Source organism: Limanda limanda, chromosome 2, assembly GCF_963576545.1.
Source record: "Limanda limanda chromosome 2, fLimLim1.1, whole genome shotgun sequence".
Classification (NCBI taxonomy): domain Eukaryota; kingdom Metazoa; phylum Chordata; class Actinopteri; order Pleuronectiformes; family Pleuronectidae; genus Limanda; species Limanda limanda.
Window position 1 is genome coordinate 17,273,806 of NC_083637.1, and position 21,779 is coordinate 17,295,584.

General features: G+C 40.1%; 2 protein-coding genes and 1 long non-coding RNA gene across 3 annotated transcripts; all 3 read right to left on the reverse strand.

Annotated features, from left to right (window-relative positions):
• Positions 1-1,656: 1,656 nt before the first annotated feature.
• On the reverse strand, positions 1,657-10,876 carry LOC133018466 (gastrula zinc finger protein XlCGF49.1-like). The gene is given in 3 exon segments (XM_061084837.1): positions 1,657-2,056; positions 9,023-9,689; positions 10,828-10,876. Coding segments are annotated over 2 exon segments (672 nt in total). The 5' UTR covers positions 9,295-9,689; positions 10,828-10,876.
• An 810-nt stretch (positions 10,877-11,686) lies between these two features.
• LOC133022769 (uncharacterized) lies at positions 11,687-13,196 on the reverse strand. Its single transcript, XR_009683027.1, has 2 exons — positions 13,007-13,196; positions 11,687-12,412 (listed from the first exon to the last, which is right to left on the reverse strand). It is a non-coding gene; the product is annotated as an uncharacterized LOC133022769 (long non-coding RNA).
• Positions 13,197-15,771: 2,575 nt separating this feature from the next.
• Positions 15,772-20,354, reverse strand: LOC133018476 (gastrula zinc finger protein XlCGF57.1-like; the record flags this gene model as incomplete). The annotated part of the gene is made up of 3 exons (XM_061084847.1): positions 15,772-16,027; positions 19,792-19,797; positions 20,026-20,354. Coding segments are annotated over 3 exons (591 nt in total), but the record flags the coding sequence as incomplete, so codon positions are not given.
• Between the last annotated feature and the right edge of the window lie 1,425 nt (positions 20,355-21,779).

Sequence of the window (21,779 nt, forward strand, 5' to 3'; positions counted from 1 at the left end):
CAAGGGACGGTTGGCAACCGTAAGTGTATGTGACCTTTTTAGGATTTCTTCATTTACACTGCAGGAACAGCCGCTTGGCATTTCACACATTGTCTCCATCAGGGATTCTTTAACATCAGATCGCTCTTCTTCTTCTTTGTTTGGTTTATTGGCGGGTGGCAACCAACATCAAGGTGAATTACCGCCATCTACTGTGTCTTCTTCTTCTGTTCAGCTTCTTTGTTCGGCCCACTGGCACGTGGAAACCAACCTCAGATTCAACATCAGATTGAATCTTCTAATGTTCTTTTGCTATTTCTTCTTCATCTGATTTAAACATCACTCAGAAGTTTCCTCTTTAGTCAACACGTTTGTGATTCTTATTAATATGAAAATCATCATATCCTTGCTCTGTCTCACATGAATATTCCCACAGCATCTGGCAGTCTTATATAAAACTGCTTTTTATCTGTGGATCACCAGTGCCTCCCCTGGTCTCCACAGTCTGCTGTAACTTGCCTTCAGATTAAATCATCTTCATGGAGTTCCCTCAGGAGCCCCGACACTTTTTTCCTGGCTCCTTGACATCTGTACAGATTTAGTTGTTTCATAAAATGTTATTTTACATTATCTCTCCTATTTTTGTTCTGTGTTGTTTTATACCCCAGTAAATTTAATAAAGCAACTTGTTTTGATAGTGCTTTAGAAATATAATTTAATTACCATTATATTTTTATTATTATGTCGGCTCATTTTAATGATCATGGCAGATCCTTTCCACATGGGGTCCCTATTGCCCCAAAATGAAAACTGGTCTTTTTTCCTTCATCTGAAAATGTTGGCACATGAATCTTTTAAATTACATTAACAGGCAGGTTTTAACTTTACATTTAAAGGATACATGATTTATTTTTTATGCTTTATGCCAAAGGTCTTCTTTTATTTAGTATGGCAAAAATGTGTGAAGGCCCAACAGAGGTATTGATCCAAGTATTCATACTAGCTCATGTCAAGCATAAGATAATAATAACAATTTTATTTATGTAACACCATTCAAAAAAGTTGATAAAAAGTAATCCACTGAAAAGACAAATACAAAAATACAAAGCATCAAAGACAACAAGCTAAACTGAAATTGCCAAGGTCCGACTTCACGTCAAACATAAACAAACATGTCTGACTGTGAAAAGCTGATTAATTTGTCTCGTGATGAGACAATTCAACTGTTGCCAGTGCAGCCGCCGTTTGTACAGAAACAAAGAGGGCGACGACGCCATTTTTATTCGACTTTGATTCTTGGAAACACATTCAATACATAAAGGAGAACACAAACTGTCATTGAATCTCGCGAACCAAGAAACCATTGTTTTGAAACAAACATATTTAATCATATGAACTAGTTAAGAACACACATTCATACTCTGCAAGGAAGACACTCTAACTTTAAAATGACATGGACATTACGAAAAATAGATGAATTATGTAGAAATCAGTAGAAATAATATATATTAACACAAATCTCTGGTGTTTTTAATTGAGTTATTTTTTCTATGGACATAAAAACTGTTAATAATCTATTTAGAACAGTGAACTATGAATATGTATAATATGAATATCTGCTGATAAATCCTAATAAAGGTTTTGTTGCAAAGGTTGCACCTGAATCACTTCTCTCCTTTATGAATCTTCACGTCTTGTACAATAAGATTTAATCTTAAATCTTTGACCAAACTCAGATCAACTACACGGTTTCTCTTTTGTATGAATCCTCATATGTTTATTTAGATTGCTGTTTTGGTTAAATCTTTTACCACACTCAGAGCAACTAAACGATTTCTCTCCTGTATGAATCCTCATATGTCTATTCAGACTGCTGTTTTGGTTAAATCTTTTACCACACTCAGAGCAACTAAAAGATTTCTCTCCTGTATGAATCCTCATATGTTTATTTAGATCGCCCTTTTGGATATATCTTTTACCACACTCAGAGCAACTAAATGGCTTCTCTCCTGTATGAATCCTCATATGTGTATTTAGATGGCCCTTGTGGGAAAATCTTTTACCACACTCAGAGCAACTAAACGATTTTTTTTCTGTCTTACATCCCATATCACTTAGAGGCTGTTTGTTATTTCTTGTATTTAAACCAGTCTGAGGTTCCCTGGTCTCCATCCAATCATCCTCACTGTCTTCAGTCTCAGAAGAGTCTTCAGTCTTGTCCTCAGGACCTGGTTGTAAACGTCCATCAGGACCTGAGTTCCTGGCTGGTTCTGGTCCACCACAGTCCACTCTGTTCTCCTTCGTCTCACTCGGGTGAAGCTTTGACAATTTAGGTTTCTCTTTATCTTCTTCACTCTTCACATCGACAGGAGTCAATGTGAACTTGATATCAGCCTCCTCAAGTCCTTGAAGCTGCTGTCCATCCTGAGTGGTACACGGTTCCTCCTGTTCCTCTTTCATGTGGGGGGGCTCTGGGTCCTCCTGGTCCACAAGGGGGCTCCACTGCTGCTGCTCAGGGGGAACCTCTTCTTTAATCACCATCAGTTGCTGGACGTCTGCAGGACACACTGAAACACAAATACACATGTTTATCATTTCAGAGTTTACTGTAGTGTTTTGAAAAACTTGTGTTGTGTCGTTTAATGTCGACTGTTGTGATTTTTGAACGATCACATTCAGGAAGTAGAGATATTGAGGTCGTTTACAGATGGTGTTACGACGCAGCTTGTAAAGGAAGCAACATAAAACAAAGGGTTTCTGATAATAATTTTTTTTTTCATTTTGAGGACAAATAAACCAATAAGGTCACTAACAGAGGAGAGCAGGGCGATGGGAAGTTAGTTAGTTTGTTAAGATGCTTTCAGACAAGACCTGTGGGTAAAACTCAGAGAAATGTGTTCAAACTTTCTGTTTCAGACATGAGCAACACAGCAGCAGGTTTTCTGCACAGACTCGTTCACAACAGCATCAAATCCTCCTCATTATTCATGTGAGAGGTGGAGCAGCAGACAGAGACAGGAAGTGGCGTATTAACTCCACTGCTCGAGCTAATGCTAGCTAACGTTAGCATGTTAGCTGTTCCTCTAGGGACTGACCTGCTCTGTGCAGCCGGACTTCGGGCTGCATCACGGCATCGAGCAGCCTCCTCTGGCGGCAGATCTCCCGCTCGGACCGCTCCACTCGCTCCTCGTACTCTCCCAGGGTTTCCTCCAGCCCCACGAGGATCTCCTCCCCCGCCGCCATTAGCCGCTCGGTGAGCATCGCTCTCAGCTCCGGGACTTGAGCCTTTCCTCCTCCTTTCTCCACCTGCAGCAGGAAGTCTTCAGCGGCAGCGCTGATCCGCTCATGTACCGACACCCGCAGCAGCTGCACGGCGGACATGTTGCTCCTCTCTGCGCACATCGAGTCTCTGAGGGGACAAAGAGAGCCAGTGACAGGAAACCAGAGACTCCGAGCTCCGAGCCAGCAGCGACCCCTGTTGGACTGGAGGACGAAGAGGAAACCAAAGTACTAATACTGCACAGTAGAAATACTCTTGTTCCAAGTACAAGTTTAATGTTTGCCTCCCTGACTCATACCTCATCCTCACAAACAAACAGATGAGAACAACCCCAAGCAGAGGTAATAGTGAACAAATATAAGTGTGGTATGAGCTACTTGGACTCGCTACGAATTTGTAGTTAACAAGTCATGTTCATGTTGCAGATTATTCTGTTCAGTACAAAATCAAAGACAGTCTGCACCATCGTAGTAACAGATGGGGAAATGCAGTTTATAAATGTCAACAGTGTATGTAGGGTTGCCAACTCTCTGAAAAATAAATAAGGGACACCTCATTGGCAGGGCCGGCCGGCCCGATTGCCTTCACCTTTCCTTGCGCGGTGAATTTTTGAAACCCCTTTTTTTGTGAGTGAAACAATTTTTTAACTATTTGACCCTGAATTGAATTACATGCATATTTTTGAGAGAAATGAACACATGGAAAACAATTTGTTATCCAGCAATTCACTTTAATAATAAACAAAATCAACTGAATAAAATAAGAATCTTTCTTAAACAGAAACCGTTCTTGCTTAACATAAAACTGTGTACATTAATATAAAACAATAGATAGAAAGCAGAACATCCATCCTGAAATAGTGCATATTTTTAGTGCAATAACAAAAGTGCAAACAGAACGTCTGTAGAATCATTGTAAACATATTTGTGCCTCAAAGACCATGACAGTAGGCTACAGTTGTAGTAAAACAGAAAAAACAACTCATGAACTCAACAGCTCAGTGCCACATTATGTGGAGATTTTTCTACTTTTTCCACTTGTATTTCTTCTGAGATCTTGCTGCAGTGAGGAGTTGTTTGTCTTTGATTAGATTAGATTTCTTTATTTATCCACACAACGGGGAAATTCACTTGTTACAGCAAAATAAGAGAAAACAGAATTTAAATAACAGTGCCGAAGCACAATAAAAAAGATCACAATATGTACACTACTAAACTACACATAATGAGAGTACAGAAACAAAAACAAAAACAACCTGCAAAACAGACACTGTGCAAAAGCAGGTACTGGGGAGAAAGTGGAATGATGTGAGTGTTATTGTAATGAAAACAAAAATATTATAAGTAATATTGCAACAGTAGTGACCATGATACAGAAAATAATTAAAAAGTAAGTGACCATAATATAAATAATACTACAAGATAGCATAATGGAAATATAAATATTGCAATCTAACCATTATAAGTGACCATGATATAAATATAGATGTACAATGTTGAATATTATTGTGCATTGTAGTGATCTGAGTAAAAAATAAAAAATAAATAAGGAAAATAAAAATACAAATACAGCTATGGTGAGAGGTTGAGTGGAGATAGAGATAATAGACAGGGACTACAACATTATCAGGTGGTGCTGGTGTTGTAGAGCCCGACTGCAGCCGGGATGAAGGACCTGCGGAACCTCTCCTTCTTACACCATGGGTGTAACAGTCTGCTGCTGAAGGAGCTGCTCAGGGACCCCACATTGTCATGTAGGGGGTGAGAGGTGTTGCCCATGATGGACGCCAGCTTGGCTAACATCCTTCTGTACAGCAGAGTAAAACTCTGAGCAAGACAGTTCATAATTGAGGCTGACAATTAGCTCACCTTTAATTAATTCAGTGGAACAATTGTTCCGCACATCAGTCCATTTGTTCTTCATAGAAGAGAAAATCCTCTCCACAAACCCAGTGGAAGATTGAATGCTGAGGAAAAAGGATACAGCAGCTTGGATGTTGGGAAGGTCAGCTGCCTGAAGAACCTCCATCCACCTCTCTGCTGTTCCTTTAGACTGCCAGGTTTCCTTCTCCTGAGTGAGGTGCTCCAGAAGACTGTTTGAAGTTAGGGTTAGAAAAAAATCTAATTGTATATATTCATAATTTTGAATACTACTTTAACTACCTATATAGTTTAATTTAGTTATTATTCTTTATTTATTTATCCATCTATCTATCAAGTATATGAACTGTTTGAATTTGTAAGATGTTGTATAAAATATTGCATACATGTGTATACTGTAAACTAAGTTCATGTATTTATTTGTATATATTATCTATCAATTGTATTTGTTTATAACCATCATTAATATTAAAACATGGTCTATCACTACACTAGCAATTGTTTCATTCTTTCCTGCCAACCAGGCATAGCCGGTTGTGTTCTCCATGTCATCAAAGGAGATCTTCCCAGATGCTAGAGAGAGGGGCTACAGGTGGAAAAGCCAGTTTTCCTCTGAGAAGTCAAACCACTTAACGATATAACTGATGGCATGGTTTAAGAAGGCTGTATATTCCTGCCTGGCAACATCCGCATCAGATGGTGAGAGATGCTAGAGCTTTTGTTTGGTTAGGTACCCATAGAACCCATCATCTCTTCTCTGAATTAGTCTTCTCCGGAAAGAGTCCATAATGGAGAAGAGGTCAACAGACGAGGTTACATTCTTCTCCAGCTTTTTCACCACCTCTTCAAACAGGGACAGGACATTATTACAGAAGAGGAGTTAAACTTCGACAATGTCTGCCTCTTCCTCAACTCCAGCAGCATCTTCTGTCAACCTCAGCAAATCTTTCAGGCGCTTTGGACATTCTTCACCAATGCTGATGAGATAAGACTTCAGCGGGACCCAGTTCTGCAGCAGGCGGGTGATTGCAGGGTTGAGTGACAGACATCTTGTCACCACATGGCGCAGGATTTCATGGAATTCAACATCACAGAATTCACAAAACTCCTTTTGGGACTCTCTCCTTTTGGCAGAGTTGGAAAATAAACTATATATCTTGAAGACAATATTTTCCACATCCACTGAGAGCTTGTCCAGGGCCTTTTTCACTGTGTTATGGACAATATGTGCATGGCAGTTGCCACGAAGGATCTCACTGTTGGCCTCTCTCAATTTTGTAAAGATCGAGTTGTGGCTGCCATAATTGACATTTGCGTTGTCAGCACTGAATGCAGAACCATGATCTAGGGATAGACCCATGTTTTCAAGAGAGCTTTGTATTTTTTTCAGTATTCCCTGTGCAGACTCATCTGGATTTTCAAAGAAATCTATCACCTTGTTGACAACCCCATCCTCTGGGGTGAAAAACTGCACGGCCGAGGAAAACATCTTCCGATTTCCCTTATTCGAGGCATCAGTGTGAAGAGAGAATGGGAGTGGATTTCCACCACTTTTCCATTTTTTGATCACCTCCTCTACTGCCTTTGGAGACAGGACATCTGTGACAATTGCCTCAGCTTTTGTCCTCCCACAGGACATCTTCTTGGCAATGCAGGAGTCATTCAGTGTTCTGAGAGTCAGCTTAATTGCACATTCAGCTGAGTTATAGCTTAAACCATGCTTTACAGTGTGGTAGGTATGGGCTACCTCTGCAGCAGTCACCTGTAAGTTAGAAAAAATAAGATATTTTACTGTATTTATGTATCGTTTGAGTAGTATATCAACTGCCTCTACAGTACAAATGATGCATGTTATATCTATCTCTATTGGTTTCAACTTGTAAGAAATGTGTAAGGTTGTATATGTGTGTGTATTCATAATTTATACACACACATATATACATATATATATCGTACTTGAATAATATTATAATATCTTTGTCCATACAATGCTGACATCAATTGCACTTGCTGCTTTCCCATATTAAAAAAAAGAAACGTTCTTTACATACCATATCTGCATCTGGCGTTGCCTGGTGGACAACAAATTGGTCTAGGGTCCCCCTGGTTTTGTTGTACCTTATGCTTCACATGTGCCCACCACTGGAAGCATGTTGCTTGAGGTCAGTCAGCCCACCAGGGGCTACAGAAAAAGTGCGCCGACACACCGTGCAGTGCGCTTTATAGATGTTTTTGCGCACATTTTCCACCCAGGTGTTAGCTTTCTCCTATTCCTCCCGGTATTTTGTCATCCTTTTTTTTGGGAGGAGTACGAGTTGAATGGCTGCTTGAAGCTGGACCCCTGCGTAGAGCAGTGTCGGCGCCTGAGTCACTGTCAGCCATGCTGCTTTGTTTTCTTCCACTATCTTCTGCGCGACCAACAGTACCTCCTCGGCCAATGGGATGAGCGTATTCTGTGTCATCGTACACGTGTGTGAATATGCTGTCAGCTAATTGGTCCCAGATCAGGACATTGCCTGGGAACAAGTTTACCGTAAAATTTCATATAAAGCGCGTTGATATTCGTTTTCCATTGGCATTTTACTGAACATTTTTTAAATCTCACAGTAATACGGGACAAAGTGCGTCCCGTTTCAGCTCAATACGGGACGGGTGCTGTTGTTTGGCATTTCACACATTGTCTCCATCAAGGAGTCTTTAACATCAGATCCCTCTTCTTCTCCTTTGCTTGGTTTATTGGCGGATGGCAACCATCATCAAGGTGAATTACCGCCATCTACTGTGTCTTCTTCTTCTTCTTCAGCTTCCTTGCTCGGCCCACTGGCATGTGGAAACCAACCTCAGGTTCAAGGTATTTTACATTATCTCCTATTTTTGGTTCTGTGTTGTTTTATACCCATATAGATTTAATAAAGCAATTTGTTTTGATAGTGCTTTAGAAATATAGTTTAATTACCATTATATTTTTATCATGTCTGCTCATTTTAATGATCATGGCAGATCGTTTCCACATGGGGTCCCTATTGCCCCAAAATGAAAACTGGTCTTTTTTCCATCATCTGAAATCAATCCTTTGTTATGCTTTATTCTTCTTTTATTTAGTATGGCCAAAAATATGTGAAGGCCCAACAGAGGTATTGACCCAAGTATTCATACTAGCTCATGTCAAGCATAAGATAATAATAACAATTTTATTTATGTAACACCATTCAAAACAGTTGATAAAATTTGCTCCACTGAAAAGACAAATACAAAAATACAAAGCATCATAGCCAACAAGATAAACTGAAATTGCCCAGGTCCGACTTCACGTCCAACGTAAACAAACATGTCTGACTGTGAGAAGCTGATTAATTTGTCTTGTGATGAGACAATTCAACTGTTGCCAGTGCAGCCGCCGTTCATACAGAAACAAAGAGGGCGACGACGCCATTTTTATTTGACTTTGATTCTTGGAAACACATTCAATACATAGAGGAGAACACAAACTGTCATTGAATCTCGCGAACCAAGAAACCATTGTTTTAAAACAAACATATTTAATAATATGAACTAGTTAAGAACACACATTCATACTCTGCAAGGAAGACACCTTAAAATGACATGGACATTATGAAAAATAGATGAATTATGTAGAAATCAGTAGAAATAAGATACATAAACACAAATTTTTCGTGTTATTCAAAGAGTTATATTTTCTAGGGACATAAAAAACTGTTAATAATCTATCTAAAACAGTGAACTATGAATATGTATAATATGAATATCTGCTGATAAATCCTAATAAAGGTTTTGTTGCAAAGGTTGCACCTGAATCACTTCTCTCCTTTATGAATCCTCACGTCTCGTACAATAAGATTTAATCTTAAATCTTTTACCACACTCAGATCAACTAAACGGTTTCTCTTTTGTATGAATCCTCATATGTTTATTTAGACTGCCCCTTTCGTTAAATCTTTTACCACACTCAGAGCAACTAAATGCCGTCTCTCCTGTATGAATCCTCATATGTCTATTTAGATGGCCCTTTTGGTTAAATCTTTTACCACAATCAGAGCAACTAAACGATTTTTTTTCTGTCTTACATCCCATATCACTTAGAGGCTGTTTGTTATTTCTTGTATTTAAACCCGTCTGAGGTTCCCTGGTCTCCATCCAATCATCCTCACTGTCTTCAGTCTCAGAAGAGTCTTCAGTCTTGTCCTCAGGAATTGATTGTAAACGTCCATCAGAACCTGAGTTCCTGGCTGGTTCTGGTCCTCCACACTCTGCTCTGTTCTCCTTCGTCTCACTCGGGTGAAGCTTTGACAAATTAAGTTTCTCTTCATCTTCTTCACTCTTCACATCGACAGGAGTCAATGTGAACTTGATATCTGCCTCCTCAAGTCCTTGAAGCTGCTGTCAATCCTGAGTGGTACACGGTTCCTCCTGTTCCTCTTTAATTCGGGGGGGCTCTGGATCCGCCTGGTCCACAAGGGGACTCCACTGCTGCTGCTCAGGGGGAACCTCTTCTTTAATCACCATCAGTTGCTGGACGTCGGCAGGACACACTGAAACACAAATACACATGTTTATCATTTCAGACTTTCCTGAAGTGTCTTGAAAAACTTGAGTTGTGTTGTTTACTGGGGACATATTATGAAAATTCCACTTTTGTATTGCTTCTACACGTTAATTTGGGTATCTGGCATGTCTACCGTCCAAAAAACTCTTGAAAAAAACAACTCCCGCAAATTTTTTGTGGTTCCTCTATGTCAGAAATTATACGCTAGAGTGTGTCCAATGGCATTGCGACTAGAATACACGTCATAGTCACACCATACCCATGTAGGGAGTCTAGCTAGCGAGCTAACACTGGGGAGCTGGCTGCTAAGTGGAGCTATGGCTGCTAACTGGAGCTGCTATGGCTGCTAACTGGAGCTATGGGCAGTGGGCTATGGGAGCTGGAGCTAACTGCTCCTGCTCCCACTACGGGCCTGTGCTGGGGTGCTGGGGCTCTCGCAACCAGGCTTCGGCCCACCTGACTCTGGTTCAAAACGATATGGTTGCAAGATTGTATCTTCGTCTCCAGCACTCAAAACAGGTAAATCTGAGGAGGGCTGTTTTAGACAGGGTAAAAAGGGTGCTGTTTTAAATGATCATTGTGGTATTTTGACCAAAATATGTCAGACATTTTATTAAAACCCCAGGAAACTATATCAACTGTGGTAAAATGGGCATGATATGTCTCCTTTAATGTCGACTGTTGTGATTTTTGAACGATCACATTCAGGAAGTAGAGATATTGAGGTGGTTTACAGATGGTGTTACGACGCAGCTCGTAAAGGAAGCAGCATAAAACAAAGGGTTTCTGATAATAAAAATGTTTTTCAGTTTGAGGCCAAATAAACCAATAAGGTCACTAACAGAGGAGAACAGGGCGATGGGAAGTTAGTTAGTTTGTTAAGCTGCTTTCAGATAAGACCTGTGGGTAAAACTCAGAGAAATGTGTCCAGACTTTCTGTTTAAGACATGAGCAACACAGCAGCAGGTTTTCTGCACAGACTCTTTCACAACGGCATCAAATCCTCCTCATTATTCAGGTGAGAGGTGGAGCAGCAGACAGAGACAGGAAGTGGCGTTTTAACTCTGCTGCTCGAGCTAATGCTAGCTAACGTTAGCATGTTAGCTGTTCCTCTAGGGACTGACCTGCTCTGTGCAGCCGGACTTCGGGCTGCATCACGGCATCGAGCAGCCTCCTCTGGCGGCAGATCTCCCGCTCGGACCGCTCCACTCGCTCCTCTTACTCTGCCAGGGTTTCCTCCAGCCCCACGAGGATCTCCTCCTCCGCCGCCATTAGCCGCTCGGTGAGCATCGCTCTCAGCTCCGGGACTTGAGCCTTTCCTTCTCCTTTCTCCACCTGCAGCAGGAAGTCTTCAGCGGCAGCGTTGATCCGCTCATGTACCGACACCCGCAGCAGCTGCACGGCGGACATGTTCCTCCTCTCTGCGCACATCCAGTCTCTGAGGGGACAGAGAGAGCCAGCGAAAGGAAACCAGAGACTAGGAGCACTGAGCCAGCAGCGTCTGGAGGACGAAGAGGAAACCAAAGTACTGATACTGCACAGTAGAAATACTCTTGTTACAAGTACAAGTTTAATATTTGCCTCCCTGACTCATACCTCATCCTCACAAACAAACAGATGAGAAAAACCCCCAAGCAGAGGTAATAGTGAACAAATATATGTTTGGTATAAGCTACTTGGACTCGCTACGAATTTGTAGTTAACAAGTCATGTTAATGTTGCATATTATTCTGTTCAGTACAAAATCAAGGACAATCTGCACCATCGTATTAACAGATGGGGAAATGCAGTTTGTAAATGTCATCATCAGTGTTTGTGACCTTTTGAGGATTTCTTTATTACACTGCAGAAACAGCCGCTTTGTTTGGTTTATTGTTTCTTTTCATGGCGTCCCTTTAATTGTGCTAATTGGATTGTGCTGGTTCTTTTCCACGAGTGACACAGAAAGCTTTCATTAATGAATGAATGATACTGGCAAGACTGTTATGGTTGTACAAGATGTTTTATTGAAACTGAGAAAATGACAAGAATAAATATTAGTGCAACAATGAAGTTGTTTGTTCTGTGGTTTGTTTTGTCCCTTTATTAAACCACCATGTCAGAACTGTGTTGTGGGGACAAATCAACACTGCCTTGCTTTTTTTATGTGACAAACCACGGTTTGCCTTGGTGTCAGGATCCAGATGTCTTAGCTTTCAGATTGTAATAGAGCTTTTACATGTGTTCATACATGTATCAGAGGAGGTAGTAATTGCTTAATAAAGCAAAGACTGATATTGCTGATGTAACCCACATGGAGGGTAGGTGCACACTGGACCAGTATAACCCAGATTCGTAGGGAGGAGTAATTAACAGGAATCAGACACCACAATGAGAAACCAGAACACAGAGTTAAGTTTAAATGAAAACAATTGTATTTACACACAAAATAATTACAACATTGCCGGCATTCAGTTTATAAAAATTAGAAATGTCTTTTGTAATGGGTGCACCCAGAAAATAAAAGTGATCCTCAAAAAATAGGATGTTCTGCTAGATTCAACTGTCCTTTGAGGTCCTTCCCCACAGTCCTACCACACTGACAGCAAGGTAGATGAATGCTGGAAGCGCTCCTCAATCCAGGTGCTCAACACGGGTGGCTCGCCATCTTCCTCGTCAGGAAGAGATTCCAATCCAACTCAAAGTTCAAGGGTATCCAGAAAACCCAGCCTGTGTAACATAACACGGCTTATATAGCAACATATGCAAATATTCGTATTCTCTTAACTGTACAGTTCAATTTTATCAATGTCAACATATAATACAATTCAGTACTTAACCCATGAATAAAGGATTACTGTTGTATCATAACATTTAACTCTTAATATTAAAGTATAAGCAATACTTATTAAATTACAATTTTAATGGCAGTGAAACCATATGAATGTTAGATTATTATGCAAACAACCTACAGCTTATCATCAAATACTCACTATATGTGAATATCGTAAGTAAAGCAATGTGAATATTTTTCTTGTCACAACACTGACACCTTGCATTTGTGAATGCAAGCAGCACAATGATGAACAGAAAGCTAATCTCAAAGCTGAAATTCAGCTACATAATCCTTAGCTCTGTACTCAATGTAACTAATATACATACTCATATTACACACACAAATGTCCCCTTTTGTCTCTATAACTAAAGAAATATGAAACATCTTACAGTACACTCAATGGCAAAAACACCACGAGGCTATGCTAAGTCATATAGCATTTCACTACTGTGCCACGTGTGGTGGCTAATTGAGCATGTGCAACTCACCGGGAAAAGAAAAGAATAACCGGTGCTCTAAGCTGCTCTCCAGGTCTTCTCAGTAGTTGATAAACTTCTTATGGGCTCAAACATACTCTAACTTCTCTTTGTTCAGTATTATATCGATTACCAGTAGCAGTAATATCGCTCCGTAATTTCAACTTCTCCACTTCTCATCAGGCCGGGTCTGTCTCCACACTCGACTGCACACCGATCTAACTTGAGTGAGGAGGCGGGACTTAGACCGTTTTACCCCAATAACATGCAGTTATCTCACCTTGAACCAATAGGCTCATTTGTTGTCAAGTTTTTTGACCTGTAGACACTTCCTGAGCAAAAAGGAAATGACTTAATAATAATAAATTAAATACAGAAGAAATAAAACAGAATTGTTAATTAAATAAAAGGAATTATCAGTAAGGAGGAAATATAAATAATACTATAAATAAGTGTTTTGGTAACAACTGGTTTTCCCAGAGGGTTACACCGATAATACTTGATATATATCTTGCATGAAGATTGAAAAAACATGCAAATGGAAATACCAGATATCTTGTCACGGTTTGAGAAATGTGTGAGCAGTTTGAATCTTACCTTGTGTAAGCTAATGTTACACTCTAAAATAATTTCCTTATTTAAACCAACTATTGTAAAAAGGAAAAAGTATAAAACTAGAACTACCTTCATCAAGATTTCAATATCTTGATTATGATTTGGTTTTGAACCAAATTTCTAATTTGTCCATAATTCTATGAAGTATCAATGAAGTTGTTGAGAAATGCCCAATCCCGCCAAAAGCTATCCTAGATCTGCCCCTTGATTTGGATCCACAGTAGTGTTTAATGTTTGCCTCCCTGACTCATACCTCATCCTCACAAACAAACAGATGAGAGCAACCCCAAGCAGAGGTAATAGTGAACAAATATATGTTTGGTATAAGCTACTTGGACTGGCTACGAATTTGTAGTTAACAAGTCATGTTAATGTTGCAGATTATTCTGTTCTGTACAAAATCAAAGACAATCTGCACCATCGTAGTAACACAATGGGAAATGCAGTTTGTAAATGTCATCATCAGTGTATGTGATTTTTTGAGGATTTCTTCATTACACTGCAGAAACAGCCGCTTGGCATTTCACACATTGTCTCCATCAGGGATTCTTTAACATCAGATCCCTCTTCTTCTTCTTTGTTTGGTTTATTGGCGGGTGGCAACCATCATCAAGGTGCATTACCGCCGTCTACTGTGTCTTCTTCTTCTTCTTAAGCTTCCTTGCTCGACCCACTGGCACGTGGAAACCAACCTCAGATTCATCATCAGATTGAATCCTTTGATGTTCTTCTGCTTTTTCTTCTTCATCTGATTTAAACATCATTCAGCAGTTTTCTCATTAGTCAACATGTTTGTAATTCTTTTTCATATGAAAATCATCATATCCTTGCTCTGTCTCACTTGAATATTCCCACAGCATCTGGCAGCCTTATATAAAACTGCTTTTTATCTGTGGATCACCAGTGCCTCCCCTGGTCTCCACAGTCTGCTGTAACTTGCCTTCAGATTGAATCATCTTCATGGAGTTCCCTCTGGAGCGCCAACATTTCTCTTGGCTCCTTGACATACAGTATGTTGTGCAGATTTAGTGTGTTCATAAAATTGTATTTTACATTATCTCTCCTATTTTTGTTCTGTGTTGTTTTATACCCATATACATTTAATAAAGACATTTGTTTTGATAGTGCTTTAGAAATATAGTTTAATTACCATTATCTTTTTATTATTATGTTGGCTCATTTTAATGATCATGGCAGATCCTTTCCACATGGGGTCCCAATTGCCCCAAAATGAAAACTGGTCTTTTTTCCATCATCTGAAAATGTTGGTAGATGAGTCTTTTAAATTACATTAACAGGCAGGTTTTAACTTTACATTTAAAGGAAACATGAGTCCTTTGTTATGCTTTATGCCAGAGGTCTTCTTTTATTTAGTATGGCCAAAAATGTGTGAAGGCCCAACAGAGGTATTGATTCAAGTATTCATACAATCTCATTTCAAATATAAGATAATAGCAATTTTATTTTTGTAACAAAATTCAAAACAGTTGATAAAAAGTAATCCACTGAAAAGACAAATACAAAAATACAAAGCATCAAAGACAACAAGCTAAACTGAAATTGCCCAGGTCCGACTTCACATCAAACGTAAACAAACATGTCTGACTGTGAGAAGCTGATTAATTTGTCTCGTGATGAGTCAATTCAACTGTTGCCAGTGCAGCCGCCGTTCGTACAGAAACAAAGAGGGCGACCATGCCATTTTTATTTGACTTTGGTTCGTGGAAACACATTCAATACATAAAGGAGAACACAAACTGTCATTGAATCTCACGAACCAAGAAACCATTGTTTTAAAACAAACATATTTAATCATATGAACTAGTTAAGAACACACATTCATACTCTCCAAGGAAGACACTCTAACCTTAAAATGACATGGACATTACGAAAAATAGATGAATTATGTAGAAATCAATAGAAATAATATATATTAACACAAATCTCTCGTGTTATTCATTGAGTTATTTTTTCTATGGACATAAAAACTGTTAATAATCTATTTAAAACAGTGAACTATGAATATGTATAATATGAATATCTGCTGATAAATCCTAATAAAGGTTTTGTTGCAAAGGTTGCACCTGAATCACTTCTCTCCTTTATGAATCTTCACGTCTTGTACAATAAGATTTAATCTTAAATCTTTTACCACACTCAGATCAACTACACGGTTTCTCTTTTGTATGAATCCTCATATGTTTATTTAGATTGCTCCTATGGTTAAATGTTTTACCACACTCAGAGCAACTAAATGGCTTCTCTCCTGTATGAATCCTCATATGTCTATTTAGATTGCTCCTATGGTTAAATGTTTTACCACACTCAGAGCAACTAAATGGCTTCTCTCCAGTATGAATCCTCATATGTATATTAAGATGGCCCTTTTGGTTAAATATTTTACCACACTCAGAGCAACTTAACGATTTTTTTTCTGTCTTACATCCCATATCACTTAGAGGCTGTTTGTTATTTCTTGTATTTAAACCAGTCTGAGGTTCCCTGGTCTCCATCCAATCATCCTCACTGTCTTCAGTCTCAGAAGAGTCTTCAGTCTTGTCCTCAGGACCTTGTTGTAAACGTCCATCAGGACCTGAGTTCCTGGCTGGTTCTGGTCCTTCACAGTCCACTCTGTTCTCCTTCGTCTCACTCGGGTGAAGCTTTGACGAATTAAGTTTCTCTTCATCTTCTTCACTCTTCACAGCGACAGGAGTCAATGTGAACTTGATATCAGCCTCCTCAAGTCCTCGAAGCTGCTGTCCATCCTGAGTGGTCCACGGTTCCTCCTGTTCCTCTTTAATGCGGGGGGACTCTGGATCCGCCTGGTCCACAAGGGGGCTCCACTGCTGCTGCTCAGGGGGAACCTCTTCTTTAATCACCATCAGTTGCTGGACGCCTGCAGTACACACTGAAACACAAATACACATGGTTTCCTGAAGTGTTTTGAAAAACTTGTGTTGTGTTGTTTACAGGGGAAAATTCCACTTTTGTATTGCTTTTACACGTTAATTTGGGTATCTGGCATGTATACCGTCCAAAAAACTCTGGAAAAAAACAACTCCCGTGATTTTTTGTGGTTCCTCTATGTCAGAAATGATACACTAGAGTGTGTCCAATGGGATTGCGACTAGAATACACGTCATAGTCACACCATACCCATGTAGGGAGTCTAGCTAGCGAGCTAACGCTGGGGAGCTGGCTGCTAAGTGGAGCTATGGCTGCTAACTGGAGCTGCTATGGCTGCTAACTGGAGCTATGGGCAGTGGGCTATGGGAGCTGGAGCTAACTGCTCCTGCTCCCACTACGGGCCTGTGCTGGGGTGCTGGGGCTCTCGCAACCAGGCTTCGGCCCACCTGCCTCTGGTTCAAAACTATATGGTTGCAAGATTGTATCTTCGTATCCAGCACTCAAAACAGGTCAATCTGAGGAGGGCTGTTTTAGACAGGGTAAAAAGGGTGCTGTTTTAAATGATCATTGTGGTATTTTGACCAAAATATGTCAGACATTTTATTAAGACCCCAAGAAACCATATCAACTGTGGTAAAATGGGCATGATATGTCTCCTTTAATGTCGACTGTTGTGATTTTTGAACGATCACATTCAGGAAGTAGAGATATTGAGGTCGTTTACAGATGGTGTAACGACGCAGCTCGTAAAGGAAGCAGCATAAAACAAAGGGTTTCTGGTAATAAAAATGTTTTTCATTTTGAGGCCAAATAAACCAATAAGGTCACTAACAGAGGAGAACAGGGCGATGGGAAGTTAGTTAGTTTGTTAAGCTGCTTTCAGACAAGACCTGTGGGAGAAATGTGTCCGGACTTTCTCTTTCAGACATGAGCAACACAGCAGCAGGTTTTCTGCACAGACTCGTTCACAACAGCATCAAATCCTCCTCATTATTCAGGTGAGAGGTGGAGCAGCAGACAGAGACAGGAAGTGGCGTTTTAACTCCACTGCTCGAGCTAATGCTAGCTAACGTTAGCATGTTAGCTGCTCCTCTAGGGACTGACCTGCTCTGTGCAGCCGGACTTCGGGCTGCATCACGGCATCGAGCAGCCTCCTCTGGCGGCAGATCTCCAGCTCGGACCGCTCCACTCGCTCCTCGTACTCCAACAAGATTTCCTCCATCCCCACGAGGATCTCCTCCCCGGCCACCGTTAGCCGCTCGGTGAGCATCGCTCTCAGCTCCGGGACTTGAGCCTTTCCTCCTCCTTCCTCCACCTGCAGCAGGAAGTCTTCAGCGGCAGCGCTGATTCGCTCATGTACCGACACCCGCAGCAGCTGCACGGCGGACATGTTCCTCCTCTCTGCGCACATCGAGTCTCTGAGGGGACAAAGAGAACCAGCGACAGGAAACCAGAGACACCGAGCTCCGAGCCAACAGCGACCCCTGTTGGACTGGAGGACGAAGAGGAAACCAAAGTACTGATACTGCACAGTAGAAATACTCTTGTTACAAGTACAAGTTTAATGTTTGCCTCCCTGACTCATTCCTCATCCTCACAAACAAACAGATGAGAACATCCCCCAAGCAGAGGTAATAGTGAACAAATATATGTGTGGTATGAGCTACTTGGACTCGCTACGAATTTGTAGTTAACAAGTCATGTTAATGTTGCAGATTATTCTGTTCAGTACAAAATCAAAGACAATCTGCACCATCGTAGTAACACAATGGGAAATGCAGTTTGTAAATGTCATCATCAGTGTATGTGACCTTTTGAGGATTTCTTCATTACACTGCAGGAACAGCCGCTTGGCATTTCACACATTGTCTCCATCAGGGATTCTTTAACATCAGATCCCTCTTCTTCTTCTTTGGTTGGTTTATTGGCGGGTGGCAACCATCATCAAGGTACATTACCACCATCTACTGTGTCTTCTTCTTCTTCTTCAGCTTCCTTGCTCGACCCACTGGCACGTGGAAACCAACCTCAGGTTCAACATCAGATTGAATCCTTTGATGTTCTTCTGCTTTTTCCTCTTTATCTGATTTAAACATCACTCAGCAGTTTCCTCATTAGTCAACACGTTTGTGATTATTATTCATATGAAAATCATCATATCCTTGCTCTATCTCACATGAATATTCCCACAGCATCTGGCAGTCTTATATAAAACTGTTTTTTATCTGTGGATCACCAGTGCCTCCACTGGTCTCCACAGTCTGCTGTAACTTGCCTTCAGACTAAATCATCTTCATGGAGTTCCCTCAGGAGCCCCAACACTTCTCTTGGCCCATTGACACACAATATGTTGTGCAGATTTAGTCTGTTCATAAAATTGTATTTTACATTATCTCTCCTATTTTTGTTCTGTGTTGTTTCATACCCATATACATTTAATAAAGCAATTTGTTTTGATAGTGCTATAGAAATATATAGTTTAATTACCATTATATTTTTATTATTACGTCGGCTCATTTTAATGATCATGGCAGATCCTTTCCACATGGGGTCCCAATTGCCCCAAAATGAAAACTGGTCTTTTTTCCATCATCTGAAAATGTTGGTACATGAGTCTTTTAAATTACATTAACAGGCAGGTTTTAACATTACATTTAAAGGAAACATGAGTCCTTTGTTATGCTTTATGCCAGAGGTCTTCTTTTATTTAGTATGGCCAAAAATGTGTGAAGGCCCAACAGAGGTATTGATCCAAGTATTCATACTAGCTACTGTCAAGCATAAGATAATAATAACAATTTTATTTATGTAACACCATTCAAAACAGTTGATAAAATATGCTCCACTGAAAAGACAAATACAAAAATACAAAGCATCATAGACAAGCTGAACTGAAATTGCCCAGGTCCGACTTCACATCAAACGTGAACAAACATGTCTGACTGTGAGAAAAAGATTAATTTGTCTCGTGATGAGACAATTCAACTGTTGCCAGTGCAGCCGCCGTTCGTACAGAAACAAAGAGGGCGACCACGCCATTTTTATTCGACTGTGATTCTTGGAAACACATTCAATACATAAAGGAGAACACAAACTGTCATTGAATCTCGCGAACCAAGAAACCATTGTTTTAATACAAACATATTTAATCATATGAACTAGTTAAGAACACACATTCATACTCTGCAAGGAAGACACTCTAACCTTAAAATGAAATGGACATTACGAAAAATAGATAAATTATGTAGAAATCAGTAGAAATAATATATATAAACACAAATCTCTCGTGTTATTCATTGAGTTATTTTTTCTAGGGACATAAAAATTGTTAATAATCTATTTAAAACAGTGAACTATGAATATGTATAATATGAATATCTGCTGATAAATACTAATAAAGGTTTTGTTGCAAAGGTTGCACCTGAATCACTTCTCTCCTTTATGAATCCTCACGTCTCGTACAATAAGATTTAATCTTAAATCTTTTACCACACTCAGATCAACTACACGGTTTCTCTTTAGTATGAATCATCATATGTTTATTTAGATTGCCCTTTTGGTTAAATCTTTTACCACACTCAGAGCAACTAAATGGTTTCTCTCCTTTATGAATCCTCATATGTTTATTTAGATTGCCCCTATCGTTAAATCGTTTACCACACTCAGAGCAGCTAAACGGTTTCTCTCCTGTATGAATCCTCATATGTCTATTTAGACTGCACTTGAGGGTAAATCTTTTACCACACTCAGAGCAACTAAACGATTTCTCTCCTGTATGAATCCTCATATGTCTGTTTAGATCGCCCTTGTGGGTAAATCTTTTACCACACTCAGAGCAACTAAACGATTTTTTTTCTGTCTTACATCCCATATCACTTAGAAGCTGTTTGTTATTTCTTGTATTTAAACCAGTCTGAGGTTCCCTGGTCTCCATCCAATCATCCTCACTGTCGTCAGTCTCAGAAGAGTCTTCAGTCTTGTCCTCAGAACCTGGTTGTAAACGTCCATCAGGACCTGAGTTCCTGGCTGGTTCTGGTCCACCACAGTCCACTCTGTTCTCCTTCGTCTCACTCGGGTGAAGCTTTGACAATTTAGGTTTCTCTTCATCTTCTTCACCTTTCACATCGACAGGAGTCAATGTGAACTTGATATCAGCCTCCTCAAGTCCTTGAAGCTGCTGTCCATCCTGAGTGGTCCACGGTTCCTCCTGTTCCTCTTTAATGTGGGGGGGCTCTGGGTCCTCCTGGTCCACAAGGGGGCTCCACTGCTGCTGCTCAGGGGTAACCTCTTCTTTAATCACCATCAGTTGCAGGACATCTGCAGGACACACTGAAACACAAATACACATGTTTATCATTTCAGAGTTTCCTGAAGTGTTTTGAAAAACTTGTGTTGTGTTAGGGATTGGACTTTACAGGAGTTTTCATGTTCGAATATTCATAACGTTATTGAACAATTATTCGAATATTCATGACCCCCCCCCACCCACCCACCCATCACCCCCACACGCATTAAGGTCAAACACGCACACAACAGGACTGATATTTCTCAAAAATAGCTTCATTAAGGAAATACGCCAGTTTGTAGTCAAGTTTAACTTTTCACATCGCATTACGCCATCCGACGGATTTTAACAGGTAGCGATTGCAACGCATCACTGCCTGGCTACAGCATAGACCTTTGAAAAATGAATTAATAATAATAACATTGGAAAATAATTTTAAAAAGAAATAACCACGGTCTAATGACCATCCTTTTAAACGTCAGGCTCCCCGACGCTGGCGGCAGCATAATTATTTGACAATTGAGTTTTAACTTAGCCTACGCTACTTAACTTAAAACTATGAGCTCAGTTGACTGGTCATCAGACTGGACACAAATAAAAAAGAATAATAACAAAAAATGGCTTAATGCCAAATTAGATCATTGTTTTATCATCATGGAAACTTATAAGCGAGATGTAGGCTATAGCTTCCTTACAGGCTAGCCTACTGTAGGCTCTGAGAAATGGCTAACAAACACCAGGCTGTTAAACAACTAACTGAATGTATTGCCTGGGCATACATTCCTATCACAGGCCCATCTATGTGTTCTTGTTCATGAAAATCAACATATTCACATGTTCTGGGGTAAGACGTGTGCGCAGTCGATCCACTCTCAGTCCGCAAGATACCGGAAGATGTTGTTCTCATAATGTGCGGGACTACAACGATTATTCATTAGGCTTGGATTATTATTCGAATAAATTCTTAATGACGCATAT